Source organism: Chiloscyllium plagiosum, chromosome 35, assembly GCF_004010195.1.
Source record: "Chiloscyllium plagiosum isolate BGI_BamShark_2017 chromosome 35, ASM401019v2, whole genome shotgun sequence".
Taxonomy (NCBI): Eukaryota; Metazoa; Chordata; class Chondrichthyes; order Orectolobiformes; family Hemiscylliidae; genus Chiloscyllium; species Chiloscyllium plagiosum.
Window position 1 is genome coordinate 37,338,837 of NC_057744.1, and position 14,925 is coordinate 37,353,761.

Below are 14,925 nucleotides of genomic sequence, written 5' to 3' on the forward strand. Positions count from 1 at the left end.
ATAGAAAGGTTGCTCACCCTTGTGGTCGAGTTGAGTACATTGTTTTAAAATTAGGAGTCACCCTTTTAGGGCAGCGATGAAGGGAAGACTATTTTTATCTTTGAGTGTTGTATGACTGAGAAGGCAAAATCTAATAAATGGAGTAAAAAAGTGTGGGAAACTGTGAAACTGCACATCTTGGTAGAAGAAATAAAAAAGCATGCTATCCAAATGGTGAGAGATTGCAGAGCTGAAATGCAAAGAGATCTGGCTATCCTAGTGCATTAATTGCAGAAGGTCAGTATGCAGGTACAGCAAGTATTCAGGAAAGCTAACAGAATATTATGTTTCATTGTGGTAGGAATTGAATGCAACAGGATGGAGCTCAGTCATACAAGGTGTTGGTGAGATCACATCTGGAGCACTCTGCACAGAATTGGTCACTGTACTTATGGGAAGATGTTAATACATTCAAAGCAGTTCTGAAAATGTGAGACACCACTAGAGTTTAGAAGAGTCAGAGGTAATTGAATTGAAACATATAAGAAATTAAAGGTGATTTGGGACAGGCGGTAATGCGGAATTCAGAAGACAAATAGATCAGCTATGTTCTGAATGAATGACAAAGCAGACTCAAAGGGCTGAATGTCCTACTGCTGGTAATAATTTGTCTGGTCGTATTATATCGATGGACTCAGTTTGCATTCTTTTCCTCCATGAGGAAACATTCTTTTGTCGAAACATATCATGATCTTAAAGACACCAATTAGAATTACCCCCTTAGATTCTTCTTTCAGTAGAGGCCAGCCTGTCAATCCTCTCCTGAAAAGTGTATCCACAAATTTCTGATAACATCTTCAAAGCTTTTCTCTGCACCCTTTCCAATGCTTTAATATTAATATACTTTAGAATAATTTTGGGACAGAATTGTGAACAGCACTCTGATGTATGACTGAACCAAGGTGGATCCAAAGTTGATCTTCAGCTTTGGGTAGCTGCAATTTTGGTAGCTCCCACCACCTCCCCAGTAGCACTGCAATTCAACAGAGATGCTGGCCTTTGGCTCAGAACCATGAGTTAGAAGGATATCTGCTCCCAGGTCCTCGATCCTTGGGAAAAGCTAAGCCATGGGCCTATTATGCCCGAGTGGAACAAAATGTGGAAGGCCTTCCCAAAAAGAGGTGGCAGAGGGCACACACTAGCTCTCCAGCTGGCTGCTGAGATCTTCATTGCCTCCATAGAATTCCACCCTGGAATTCCGCATACGACAAGATACACTTACTGAGTGCTCAATTTACTCGGGAATTAAACTTGGTGCCAGAATAAATAATCACCAATCAATTTCTTCCCTGACTGAACTATATAGAAGGGTTAACTGAAATGTCTTATTGAATTCATTACCTAAGTATCTTAGATTCCAATTTCCTGAAAAATTCACAACACTTGTGACTTTACTTTGCAATTTAATTTTAACTTCAACCCATAATTAATTGGCTTAGCACTGATCACAATTAAATAATGAATTATAATATTAGCTTTACACAGAGTTCTTTTGGCACAGCAGTAATGTGCCCAACTCTGAGCCAGAAAGCCCGAGTTCAAATCCCACTTGCCCCAGATGTCTTTAACGTTTCTGAATAGGCTGAACAGAAATATTTGAAAACATCTAAAACTAGTATCAGAGGGAGTGCTTGTGGCAGCATCCCCACCTCTGAACCAGGATGCCCAGCTTCAAGAAGCTTCACTGGCACATAACATCTGTGAACAGGTCGGCAAAAAAAACTAAAGTTGGCATAGCTTTTAGGTTTGTACTAATTAATCCATCTGGTCTTGCTTCATATATGATTAACACGGATTAAATTAAAACCTAACGACAAAACTCCCCAATCGCAATTCCTTTCCCTGTGACATCACTCAGCTTCCAGAAACTGAAATATCTTTCTACAAACAGCTCCCACTCTTTTTAAATCTCACTGACTACCTAATTCCCATTCTTTCTAAACTGATTAATTAATTTTTCATTCTAGCCCCCAAGCCTCTGCCTTCCCAGTACTGGCCATTACTGACTTCCAGCATCACAGGGAAGGTGAAGTGATAAGTAGCACCTCAGTGTGAGAGGAATGATTTAAATGGCTACATCTCATGGGCTTTATGCCTGCTAGAAATAATAGAAATAACAAATAATACTAAAAAAAATTAGCAAAATCCTAAGCAAACAACCCAAGGTTATAGGCTGACATCAGAGTCTCCAACTGAGCCAAAAATCACAACACTAGATTAGAGTCCAACAGGTTTATTTCGAAGCACTAGTTTTCGAAGCACTGCTCCTTCATCACTCCGAAAGCTAGTGCTTGCAAATTAATGTGTTGTACTATAACCTGGTACTGGAAGATTTTTAACTTTGTCCACCCCAGTGCCTCCACGTCATGACCAACAGAACCATTTTTGATTAATCAAACGTTTGGGATAATGGCTAATGCTGTTCCCTGAAAATGTCCGATTCTGTCACAACTGTCAATAACGACAAGCTCTCTGTTTGCCACTATAGGAATAGAAAAATCTGAGTCAAGGTTATTTATCCAAACTGTGTCATTGCATATTACTTGATCAAATATAACCTATCGCATTGTTGGTTCTTTTACATCCCAGGGGGAGGGCGAGACAGGGGAGGGGGAGAGAGAGAGAGAGAGAGAGTGAGAGTGAGAGTGAGAGTGAGAGTGAGAGTGAGAGTGAGAGTGAGAGTGAGAGTGAGAGTGAGAGTGAGAGTGAGAGTGAGAGTGAGAGTGAGAGTGAGAGTGAGAGTGAGAGTGAGAGTGAGAGTGAGAGTGAGAGTGAGAGTGAGAGTGAGAGTGAGAGTGAGAGTGAGAGTGAGAGTGAGAGTGAGAGTGAGAGTGAGAGTGAGAGTGAGAGTGAGAGTGAGAGTGAGAGTGAGAGTGAGAGTGAGAGTGAGAGTGAGAGTGAGAGTGAGAGTGAGAGTGAGAGTGAGAGTGAGAGTGAGAGTGAGAGTGAGAGTGAGAGTGAGAGTGAGAGTGAGAGTGAGAGTGAGAGTGAGAGTGAGAGTGAGAGTGAGAGTGAGAGTGAGAGTGAGAGTGAGAGTGAGAGTGAGAGTGAGAGTGAGAGGGGGAGAGAGAGAGAGAGAGAGAGTGAGAGTGAGAGTGAGAGTGAGAGTGAGAGTGAGAGTGAGAGTGAGAGTGAGAGTGAGAGTGAGAGAGAGAGATCACAGACTCTCAATGAGCCCTGCCAGTATCTTTCAAACACCAGTCTGAGTTGGTAACCAATATTTTCTACTCTGCAGTTGACAATCTGAGTGCATCGATTTTCTTCTGTAATGACCTACACAAGCTTATCCAATATCAATGTTAGGTTCTCTAATCTGCATTTATCTTCTTTACCCTTTTTAGACCAGCTACAGCAATTCATTAGAAATGCAATGCAAAATACTATGAATGATGTACTTATATATTCTAGATAAAACGTTCAACAAATGTTGTTCCACATTTTCCTACCAAGTACTATATTTAGATTTATAACCAGATTGTAAGGTATAGGGTTAAAATTGTGCAGAAGGTAACTGGTGTTGCTTCTGCAAAAGCTTACATTATAAAATTAGGCTGCGCATGCAAATACTAAACAGTGAGAAGCGAAAACAGGTAGAATTATCTATGACTAATAAGGCAGAGCAACCGTGGAGCAGGATGTACCAGGCATAGGAAAACAGAAGAAGTGAAAACAGATAGAATTATCTATGACTAATAGGACAGAGCGACCGTGTAGCGGGATGTACCAGTAACAGGAGAATAGTATGCCAGTCTCAGGAGGGATGTGGCCAACGGACCGAATTTAGTTTGGCAGGATGATCGCACGGAGACAGCAAACTATGCCAGGATAGTCACATATAAGGAATAAGATAAATAAGAGTGAGGGGTGACAGACTTAAAGTAATGGGAGAAGTAAACAGAGGCGGAGAGAAGCTAGACAAAGGCAGAGCGAAGCCAGAGCTTGTGATTGGTTACTTTTGCTGTAGCATGTAGCCTATGGGGTGAAAGGGGAGGACCGAGCGATACAGCTGAACTGCATAAATCAGAATGTAACCCTCAGATTGAGGTGCTTACTCATTAGGCACCCGTTCTTGCAAGTACGTATCAATAAAATTCGCTGCTTCAGAATTTGACTCGGACTGAAATTTATTAATATGTGAGTTTTGTTTCTCGCAAGATCATATAGTCAATGGTTTGACTTTTATGTATCAGTTTCAAGTCTGGTTCTCAAGGAATCAGGAGTAAGGATCCAATATTTATCCTGCTGCTATCAGTAAAGCTACAGATTGTATGGCCCATACAATGTCAAACAACTTCAGGAAATGCAATCTGTGGAACAAGTTGCTTTAATAATGAGAGGGAAGAGGAATAACATGCAAAATCCAGGTAACATTTTGGTTGAAATCCAAATAATTAGAAATAGATGTTATTGCCATGTGCACTCAAGTACAGGGATACACCTGTGCAGTGAAAAGTGTACAATGTTGCCATTCCCAGTGCCATCTTAGGTACAAAGCAAAAGTTAGATGTTCAATGTTGCAGTCCTTCTTAAGTGCTGTGTTCAAAGTCCTCACAGAGGTTTGATTTTCTCTGTGCTGGGCTTGATCTCATCCACTCATTTGTCCATACAGGCAAATGACAATGTGGTAAACTGCACAGTAATTCCATTCTTATAACCACACCATAGCTGGTTTGGTTGCAAACATGAGCTGCATACATACACAGAAATACAAGTTCTTAGTTTCTCCCCTTCCTTAACCTTGATATCATTGAAAATTCAGTAACACAGAAATAATTTTCTTCTGTAATGACCTGCACAAGCTTATCCAATATAGATGTTAGGTTCTCTAATCTGCATTTATTTTCAGGTCACATTCACTCATTGCTGCTGGCCTACATTTACACCTAGTCTAAAAAAATTCTGAAACTTAAAATTCTTAATCTTGTGTGAAATATTCAGTGAGAAAGTGAGGACAGCAGATGTTGGAGATCAGAGCTGAAAATGTGTTGCTGGAAAAGTGCAGCAGGTCAGGCAGCATCCAAGGAGAATGAGAATCGACGTTTCGGGCATGAGCCCTTCTTCAGGAATATTCAGTCTCAACTCTTTCTGTCCTTTCGCTCTTCAACCCAATAACCTCCCAAAACAATCTGCTTTATGCTATCTCTAGCCTTTTCCTCATTTTCAATCTGCTAATGACTTTGACTTCAGCTGTCTGATACTTTCTTGTGAAGAATCTTGGGATGTTTTATTGCATTGCAGGCACTTAGTAATATATCCAGTGAATAGGGAAATCAATGAAAGGAAGCCGTGGTCTTGGCTTCTTTCAAGTCAGTGGTCAAATCCAATAGAACCTTGAGACAAAGCCCTCAAGGGGACATGGTAAAATTGGAACAAGCAATACTGCAAGAAAAAAAGATTTATACTGGAATGCTTCCAAGGAGGAGTGGAGAATGACAGGCAGCATGGAACTAGTCCACACGATGCAACAGGAAATCAAATAGGGGAAAAATCATTTGTGAATTTTTTGCAGAAAGCCCCAATGCAACAATGTTACCTAAACTTAGATGCCCAAATGCACAGTTGCGTAAGTATGTTTACTTCTGTTTTCTAAGCTTAATATTTGGGCTCAGTCATTCTGCAGAAAGCAGCTTTTTCCAGACGTATGGGAGTGAAAAATGGAATGCCTTCCCACAAAACAAAACTGTGGATAATAGGTTAATTGACATTTCAAGTGTAAGACAGTCTTGACATAAGAGCTATGGAAATAAAGTGGGAAAATTAAGTTAAGGTACAGGTTAGTCATGATTTCTTGAACAATGTAGTCAGCCTTGTGTCTGAATGATCTGCTCCTGGATTACTGGTTGACGCTCGTTGATTGATTCCCTCAATTTATGTGTTTGAAATTTTTGTGTGCTAATTCTGCCTAGCTCACTTCATATTTGATCTCCACAGACCTTTGCAGCAAATAGGAAGATTGGATAGGAGCCTAGAAGACACCCCATCAACTTCCCGCCATTCTATGGGAAGTATTTGTCTCCACTTAACACAGCTGCACAGTGAAGCAGCTGAGTTTACTGTAAAGAGCTAGAGGCCAGTACTGTACTCAGCATTCTCTACCAATGCACCTGATTTCACGCGCAAACTACGTATGCCTCTAGTCGGCAATCGGTTTTAAAAGACTTACAGAAAGATGTTAGACGATGGTTGTTGCTCTGGCAAACTCTCCATTCTCCTATCAAAAACTTACCGTAGCTTCTGAATATTTGATGCAATTCCTGAAAGTCGGTAGATCCCGTCCACAACTCCATGCCTCTCAATAAACTCTGTGCAGCTTTTGAGGACCTGAGGGACTGAAGAGAAGGGGAGACTCATCACAAACATGAAAACAAAAGCATGCTTAAAGCAAGAAATATGCAGGGAAAAACATCTACACACCATCAGGTAAATAATTTATTTTTCTATCCACAGACAATGTCCGTGCAGAGTTAACTGCACAAAGTAATTGTCATCAACTTACAGGCTCCCCCAATCAAATTCAGGTCTATTCCATGAAACTGGATGCTCAGCATGGGACAATGATCAAGCTGACATCAGACTCTGCAATCACATTTTCTTGGTTGGAGATTGGTTTAGCAATGTTTACAATGAATTTCCCACATCAAATCAAGCACCAGCGGAGACCATTACGCAGTGGGAGAAACAAGCACCGCAACACAAGCTCAGGACTGCAAGGAATAAGGTCTTGTAGCTTAAACCAAACGACAAGCACAATACACAGATTAGAAACAAACTCATTCTGATAGGTGCAAGTGAAACAAATACGTACTTTTAGAGTTAAATAGATGGCAAGTGGCAACCATTATCTCATGTATATTCTGACAGCTACAGAACAATAATGTTATCAGATTGAACCTGCTGGTGAGACAGTTGAACTGTAATTTGCTTTTTAGGGTCTCCCATAAATGTTACTGTTTGTTCTTTGCTTTCATAAATCAGAGTCTGTAGATCAGCAAATATCCTAAAGTGATTTTAGAAATACATTCAGGAGAAAAGGGTAGCCAAGAATAGGTTCCCTTAAAGATCAGCAAGGCAGCCTATGTGTGGAACCACACGAAAAGGGGGGAGATACTAAATGAGTATTTTTCATTAGTGTTAACTGTGGAGAAGGATATGGAAGATATAGAAAATAGATGATGACATCTTGAAAAGTGTGCATATTATGGAGGTGGTGGTGCTGAATGTCTTAAAACACAAAGATGGATAAATCCCCACGACCTGATCAAGTGTGCCCTAGAACTCATATGGGAAGCTAGGGAAGTGATTGCTGGGCCGCATGCTGAGATATTTGTATCACTGATGAGGTGCCAGAAGACTAGAGGTTGGCTCACATGGTGCCACTATTTAAGAAAGGTGGTAAGGAAAAGCTAGGGAACTATAGACCGGTGAGCCTAACATCGGTGGTGGGCAAGTTTAGAATTAGAATTAGGAATTCCTACAGTGTGGAAACAGGCCCTTTGGCCCAAAAAGTCCACACCGACCCTTCAAAGAGTGTCCCACCCAGATCCATTACCCTACCTACTACTCTATATTTCCCATGATTAATGCAGCTAATCTACACATTCCTGAACACTACGGGCAATTTGGTTTGGCCAATTCACCTAACCTGCACATCTTTGAACTGTGGGAGGAAACCGGAGCACCAGGAGGAAAGCCACACACACACGGGAGAATGTGCAAGGCTGGAATCAAACTTTGGCACTGTGAGGCAGCAGTGCTAACCACTGAACCACTGTGCCACCCCTCAAGTTGTTGGAGGAAATCCTAAGGGACAGGATTTCCACATATTTGCAAAGGCAAGGACTGATTAGGGATAGTCAACATGGCTTTGTGCATGGGAAATCATGTCTGATGAACTTAGTTGAGTTTTTTGAAGTAGTAATGAAGAGGATTGATGAGGGCAGAGCGGTGGACATCATCTACATGGACTTCAGTAAGGTTCGACAAGATTCCTCACAGTAGACTGGTTAGCAAGGTTAGATCTCATGGAATTCAGGGAGAACTAGCCATTTAAACACAGAACTGGCTCAAAAGGTAGAAGACAGAGGGTGGTGTTGGTGGAGGGTTGCCTTTCAAGCTGGTGTCCTGTGACCCAAGGCTCGGTGCTGGGTCCATTGCTTTTTGTCATTTATATAAATGATTTGGATGTGAATATAGGAGGTATAGTTAGTAAGTTTTCAGATGTCACCAAAATTGGAGGTGTAGTGGACAGCGAAGAAGGTTACCCTCAGAGTACAATGGAATCTTGATCAGATTGGCCAATGGGCTGAGAAGTGGCAGATGCAGTTTAAGTTAGATAAATGCGAGGTGCTGCATTTTGGGAAAGAAAATCAGACAAGGTCTATGCACTTAATGGAAAGGCCCTGGGTAGTGTTACTGAATAAAGAGATCTTGGAGTGCAGGCTCATAGTTCCTGGAAAGTGGAGTTGCAGGTAGACAAGATAGTGAAGTAGGCATTTGGTATGCTTTCCTTTATTGGTCAGAGCATTGAGTATAGGAGTTGTGAGGTCATGTTGCAGCTGAACAGGACATTGGTTAAGCCACTTTTGGAATGTTGTGTGCAATTCTGTTCTCCCTCCTATCAGAAGGATATTGTGAAACTTGAAAGGGTTCAGAAAAGATTTAGATTAGCTACAGTGTAGAAACAGGCCCTTCGGTCCAACAAGTCCACACTGACCCTCTGAAGAGAAACCCACCCCCCCCTATATTTACCCCTGACTAATCCACCTAACACTATGGGCAATTTAGCGTGGCCAATTCACCCAACCTGCACATCTTTGGACTGTGGGAGGAAACCGGAAAACCCGGAGGAAACCCACGCAGACACACCGGGAGAATGTGCAAACTCCACACAGAGAGTTGCCCAAGGTGGGAATTGAACTCGGGTCCCTGACGCTGTGAGCCACCATGCTGCCCCAAGAATGTTGCCATGGTTGGAGGATTTGAGCTATAGGGAGAAGTTGAGTAGACTGGGGCTGTTTTCCCTGGAGCGTCGGAGGCTGAGGGGTGACCTTACAAAGGGTTATAAAATCATAATAATGCCTTTTCCTAGTGGTGGGGGAATCCAGAAGTAGAGGGCAGAAGTTTGAGGTGAGAAGGGAAAAATTTAAAAGGGACCGAAGGCAAAATTTTCACGCAAAGGGTGGTACCCGTTTCGAATGAGATGCCAGAGGAAGTGATGGAGGCTGCTAAAATTACAACATTTAAAAGACATCTGGATGGTGTGTGAATAGGAAGGGTTTAGAGGGATATGGGCCAAGTGCTGGCAAGTGGACTAGATTAAGGTAGGATATCTGGTCGACATGGATGAGTTGGACCAAAAGGTTTACTTTCGTGCTGTACATCTCTATGATTGCAAGATCATTCTTTTCAGGCGTCCCTATCAACAAGTTTGTCTGTTTGGCTCGCAGGTCTTCAAAATAGTACAGAAAAACAAGCCAGCTCTCCTGGCACAAACACCAACTCTTTTGGTGATGACAACAACTTTCATTGACACAGTCAAACATAAGGTGCTTCACAGGCAACTGTGACTGAGCAACATAAGGACAGGGATCTGACAGCTTAGTCAAATAGCCATGTTTTAAGCACCACTTTAACATGGGAAAGAGAGGTCATGTTGTTTAGCGAAAGAATCCCAATGTTTGGGCTCAGACAGCTGAAGGTACGGCTGCCAAAAGGTGCAGCAGTTAAAATCAGGATGTGCAATACACTAGAAATAGAGCAGCTCAGATATTTTACAGGTGGCAGGGCTGGAGGTGGTTACAAAGACAGGGAGCAGTAAGGACACAGAGGAATTTTAAAAGTCATAGTGATAGATGAGATAGCTGAGATTTTAAGTAGGCTAAAAAAATTGCTGAGACACACTGCAGCAATTAATCAAGGTGCTTTCAAAAACACATTCCAAACCCACGAGTAATACCACAAGGGCAAAGATGCATGGGAGCACACTATCTGCAAGCTCCTCTTCAATTCACACATACCATCTTGACTTGGATCCATGCAGTGCTCCTTCACTAGTGCTAGGTCAAAATTCTGGAACTCCTAAAGCATTGTGGGTGCACCTACATCACCATAAACTACAGTGGTTCTAGAAAGCAGCTCACTATCACCTTTACAAAGGCACTTACGGATGGGAAATAAATGCTGGACTCTCAAGTGACATCTGTACACCATAAGCAAATAAATAAGATTGGGTGTATTTCAAATATATCACTGGGGTCAAATATGATTTATCTGAGGATATGGACAGAATTAAGGATAAAACCTAGCAATTATCTTCCAACTCCTCCTCAGATACAGGGTTGGTGCCAGAGAACTGGAGTAATGCAAATGCTACACCCTTGTTTAGAAAAAGAGTGCTGGGATATACTTAGTAACAGCAGCCGATCAGTTTAGCTTCCCTGGTGGGAAAGCTTTTAGAAAATAATATTTGAGACAAAAGTAACAGTCAACTGGATTATTGTGAATTATATAAGAGCTTGTTTCAAAATCTTTAAATGAGGTAATGCTATTAATGCAGTGCATATGAATTTCCAAGGAAAGATTTAATGAAGTGCCACAAAATGGGCTCAAAGGGATAGAAACAGCTTAGATACAGAATGGCCTGAGTGACAGAAAACAGAACAGTTGTAACAGTATTTTCAGTCTGGAGGAAGGTAAACAACTGAATCCTGTAGGGATAACTACTAACAGTACCGATTTTTTTAGTGGTCTATGTTTTGACTGGACCTGGGGATATACAGGGCACAATTTCAAAATTTGGAAATATTTTGAACAGTGAGTAGGATTGTATTAGATATGAAGAGGCCATCGAAAGGCTGGTGAAATGGATGATATGTGGCAAATGAAATTGAATACAGACAAGTGCAAAATGTAAGGACCACAGTTTTTTCCTTTTTGGACTAATATTTGAATACTGATAAAGCTAAAATCTGAAGAGCTTTCTTTACAAGTGGGATTGAATGGTGGCATATGTGTTACTTCATGGAGCAGTACTGTTGATACTTTATAAGACAGGTTGGAACCAGGAGTCCTGAGTTAAGGAAAAGCTGCCTATCAATACCCTTTAAATTTGCTTTTTATGTTGTAAGGCAGTACATCCCAACATCCAGGAACCTGCATTCAAGAAACATCTCTCTCACTTTCTCTCTTTGACAGTAAAAATAACAGTCAGGGACTCTGAAAAGAATGAATTGTAGTACATGAAAAAATCCAGGTCTATCTAATTGGCTCTTTCATCAAATATTGACCATCACACTATGGACAATATTGTGACATTGTTGCTAAAATAAAAGTCAGCAGAAATGGAAAAACAATTCATCCCACTTGTGTGGCTTGGACTCTATCCACAGAGTTTTGTCCCTGACCATGGCTTTTATGTATAGCTTTTGTGTCAAGCCATTAGTTTTTTTTCTTCATGAACACACGCACATTTGGTGTTGTAAAGGAGTATAGCTGAAGCTGCATAGTAGTAGCTCGTAATCCATTGTTTTGCCATTTGTTAAGGAATAAGTCTATTTTTAAAAAAAGTTACAACTTGTTATTGATTAAACTGGCATGATTTACTTTTGTCCTGGACAGCAACTGAAATCAGGTGAATTGTTTTAATTGGATATATTTGTGATGGCTTTTGGAATAGTGAGGCTCAATTAGCTTCCTTTTTCCATATCCTTCCTATGAGAAACAGAAGAGGGAATTTAAGAAAGTTGGAAGCCAAATTTACACAGATCATTGGAAGTGGCAGGACAAAATGAGAACAAGGTTGAAAAAGGCCAATAAGACTGTAGGCTTTATATAGCGAGGCACAGAGTATAAAAGTTATGAGACATCTTTATAAAACACAAGATTATCCTCAACAAGAGTATGATGTCCAATTCTGTAAAGGTTTAGAAAGAAACTGCAGAGAAAATACTCAAGAGCAGTTCCAAGGATCAAAAACTTCAGATAAGGCATTTAAGTTGCCTACCTGGAATTGTTTTCTTAAGTGAAGAAAAGGCTGATAGGAAATTTGATGCATTCATAATTAAGAGAAGTCTCGACAAAATAGATAAAGAGATACTGCTCCCATTTATCTCTGGTTTAAGCCTCTCCAGGAGGCTTAAATGTAAAACAGTTTTACATAGCAAATAATGTATTGCCCATGATTGTGATGGAGGCAGATTCAGTTGTGGCTTTCAGATGCAGTTAGATATGAAACCAGTCCGAAAACATTTGCAGTGCTGTGGAGAAAAGCTCGTGCAATGGGATTCTCCAAATATTCTTACAGATAGCCGGTCCGAACACAAAAGGCTGAATGGCCTCTTTTTGTGTTATCTTTCTACGATTCTATGATAAACATAGTAAAGTATTTCCAAATTGAACTTCTATCTCTTATGTTTATCAGAATCCACAGCACTAATTATCAATATGTGTCACTCACACCAGAGTCTCAAAGAGGTCATGGATATAGTTTAATATGTAGCTATAGCTCAACAGATAAACTAAGGATGTACAACACAATAGCAGCTGCACAAACGTAAATACCAGTTAAATATTTGCTATAAACACGTCTGCACTTTTGAGACTTACCATCATGACCAGAGTTGAGCAGGTGTTCACCCAGGTCACAGCCAAACACACGTTCCTTCAGGATTCCTCGCTGTTTCAGCTTCTGTTTGGTTGGCCGTGACTTCATGAAGGTGCGCAAGAAGGTGATGAGTTTACCATGTTTTTTTGAAACTGGAACAAAAACAAAAGGAAGAAACAGAAATTTAGTATATTTGGGTTTCACATTAATGTGAACCTCTGACAGAAGTACAGTGTCTCTGCCTTTGAAAAAAGGTACATTACAATCAGGATACACAGGCTACACAATAATTCAATGTATGAAGACACTTCTTACATATTATCAAATTGTACAGACAGGAAGGTCGGAAAGTCTCAGGCATAATTGCTGGCCTTTGTGGTGTTGGATAGCTAAAGTCCTCAAACACTATTGTATTGCTACGATATCTAGATGAACAGGAAAGACTGAAGTAGAAAGAAACTTAATTGAACAAGCGTTCTTGATGATCCAGTGGGTAAAGGTAGTGGCCCAGAAGTGACTGTGGTTGGGAGAGATGGCTGGGCAACAAAGTTCTTTAACATCTGTGTTAACTGTGGGTTTGAACTGTAGAATATGAAAAAAAAATTAGGTGGAGAAAACATGCAAAAATGAAGATATAGAAGTTTATAGAATACAGAGGTCCTGTTTGTGTATTGGATATGGAGTTAATGCATAAATGGATTATGTCATAAAGTCAGAGTCTCTTAGCATGGAAACAGACCCTTTGATCCAACCAGACCACGTCAAACATAATCCCAAATTAAACTAGTCCCACTTGTCTATTCCTGGCCTTTATTCTTCCAAATCTTTTCCTATTCAGGAAGAAGGGCTCATGCCCGAAACGTTGATTCTCCTGCTCCTTGGATGCTGCCTGACCTGCTGCGCTTTTCCAGCAACACATTTTCAGCTCTGATGGTCAAGGGAGGATTGGCAGAATGATTAAAAGAGTAGTGAGTAAGAAAAAAGTGCAAGAAGCAATAGTGAATCTGGAAATGACTCTTACATCCCAGATGTTCATGTGCACCTGACTGAAGGGGGAAGACCCTCAGACAGTGCAAGTGAAAGATTGATGATCTTGTGACAGTCATTCAGAAAGGCACAAAAGTGCAAGTAGATACTGTACCTTAAATAGGTTATATAACAAAATAAAGGTCAATTTAGAGATGACTATGCTGTGGATCTCTCATTTTTAAAGATTTTGACTCCTGCACACAGTGGGAGTTCCCTTCCCTACATTAGGGCCAGAAAATCCACATTCAAGTTTCACCTGCCCTGAAGATGTGTTATAACATGTACACACAAGTTGATCCAAAGGACAGAATACTTAAAGCATGGAATTGTTAAATTAGGAGGTATAGTCATTATCTTTAACATGATAAATAAACATAACACTGAGAAAAGATTGGTTCCAGTACTAATTTGTTATCAGTAGATTAATAAGAGGCAGCAGATGAAAGAGGTAAACTATCAAAACTGAACAAAATGTATCTCTGGTCTGAAAAATGCTTGGTGATGAATTCTTATGGAATCCTATGGAATTTGGAAGGGGGGCAACTGATCAGATTAAAGTAGAACTTAAAATTAGGAGTCAGGTTTATAGGCTTTTAAATGCATTAGTTTGAATATTAAGCCAAGTAATTCTGGAATTCAAACCTACAATCCCCTGATACTGTTATTCCAGTCCCAGTTAATCTCAAAGAAAGGTGACAAAGCTTTAGTTTTTTTATTCATTCATGGGAATGCTGGCTAAGCCAAAATTCAATACCAATCCTGAATTGCCCAGAGGGAAATTAAGAGTTAATCACATTGCTGACAGCCTTAAGTCACATACAGCCTTAAGTCACATACAGGTAAGGTCAGCGGATTGCCCTAAAGTATATGCGAGAAGTTTTTTTTAAAGACAGTTGGATCATCATTAGGTTTTTTTTTATTAAATTTGAATTTCACTCTTTACGATGATGGAATTTGAACCAACCAATCTCCCCTGGGGTTCAGCTTGCCTAGTCCAGTAATATTACCATTATCTTCCTAGGCAGTAGGGATACAGATTACAAAACTTAATCAGGCACTCTGTCGACACCATGAGTAATTTATGAAGCATTCTAATTAAGTGACATAATAAACCACCATAAAGTCCATAACATCTTTAGGAATGGGTGTATATAAGTCATCAACCATCTGATTGTTTTATCAAAGGACATGCATGAATGAGTAAACAGTTGGCAGCCTAAAGGATAAATGTATCGATGTGTAATATAATCATACAA

At 40.4% G+C, this 14,925-nt stretch overlaps 1 protein-coding gene across 10 annotated transcripts in view; it reads right to left on the reverse strand.

Moving 5' to 3' along the window:
• The window catches only part of arhgap32b (Rho GTPase activating protein 32b), a 551,689-nt gene that overhangs the window by 37,437 nt on the left and 499,327 nt on the right, over nt 1-14,925 (reverse strand). For all 10 annotated transcript variants that reach the window (XM_043676934.1, XM_043676933.1, XM_043676937.1 and 7 more), the window contains 2 exons: nt 12,643-12,792; nt 6,266-6,368 (listed from right to left, as the gene is read on the reverse strand). In XM_043676934.1, the coding sequence (XP_043532869.1) occupies nt 6,266-6,368; nt 12,643-12,792 (253 nt within the window). The remainder of the gene's footprint in view (nt 1-6,265; nt 6,369-12,642; nt 12,793-14,925) is intronic.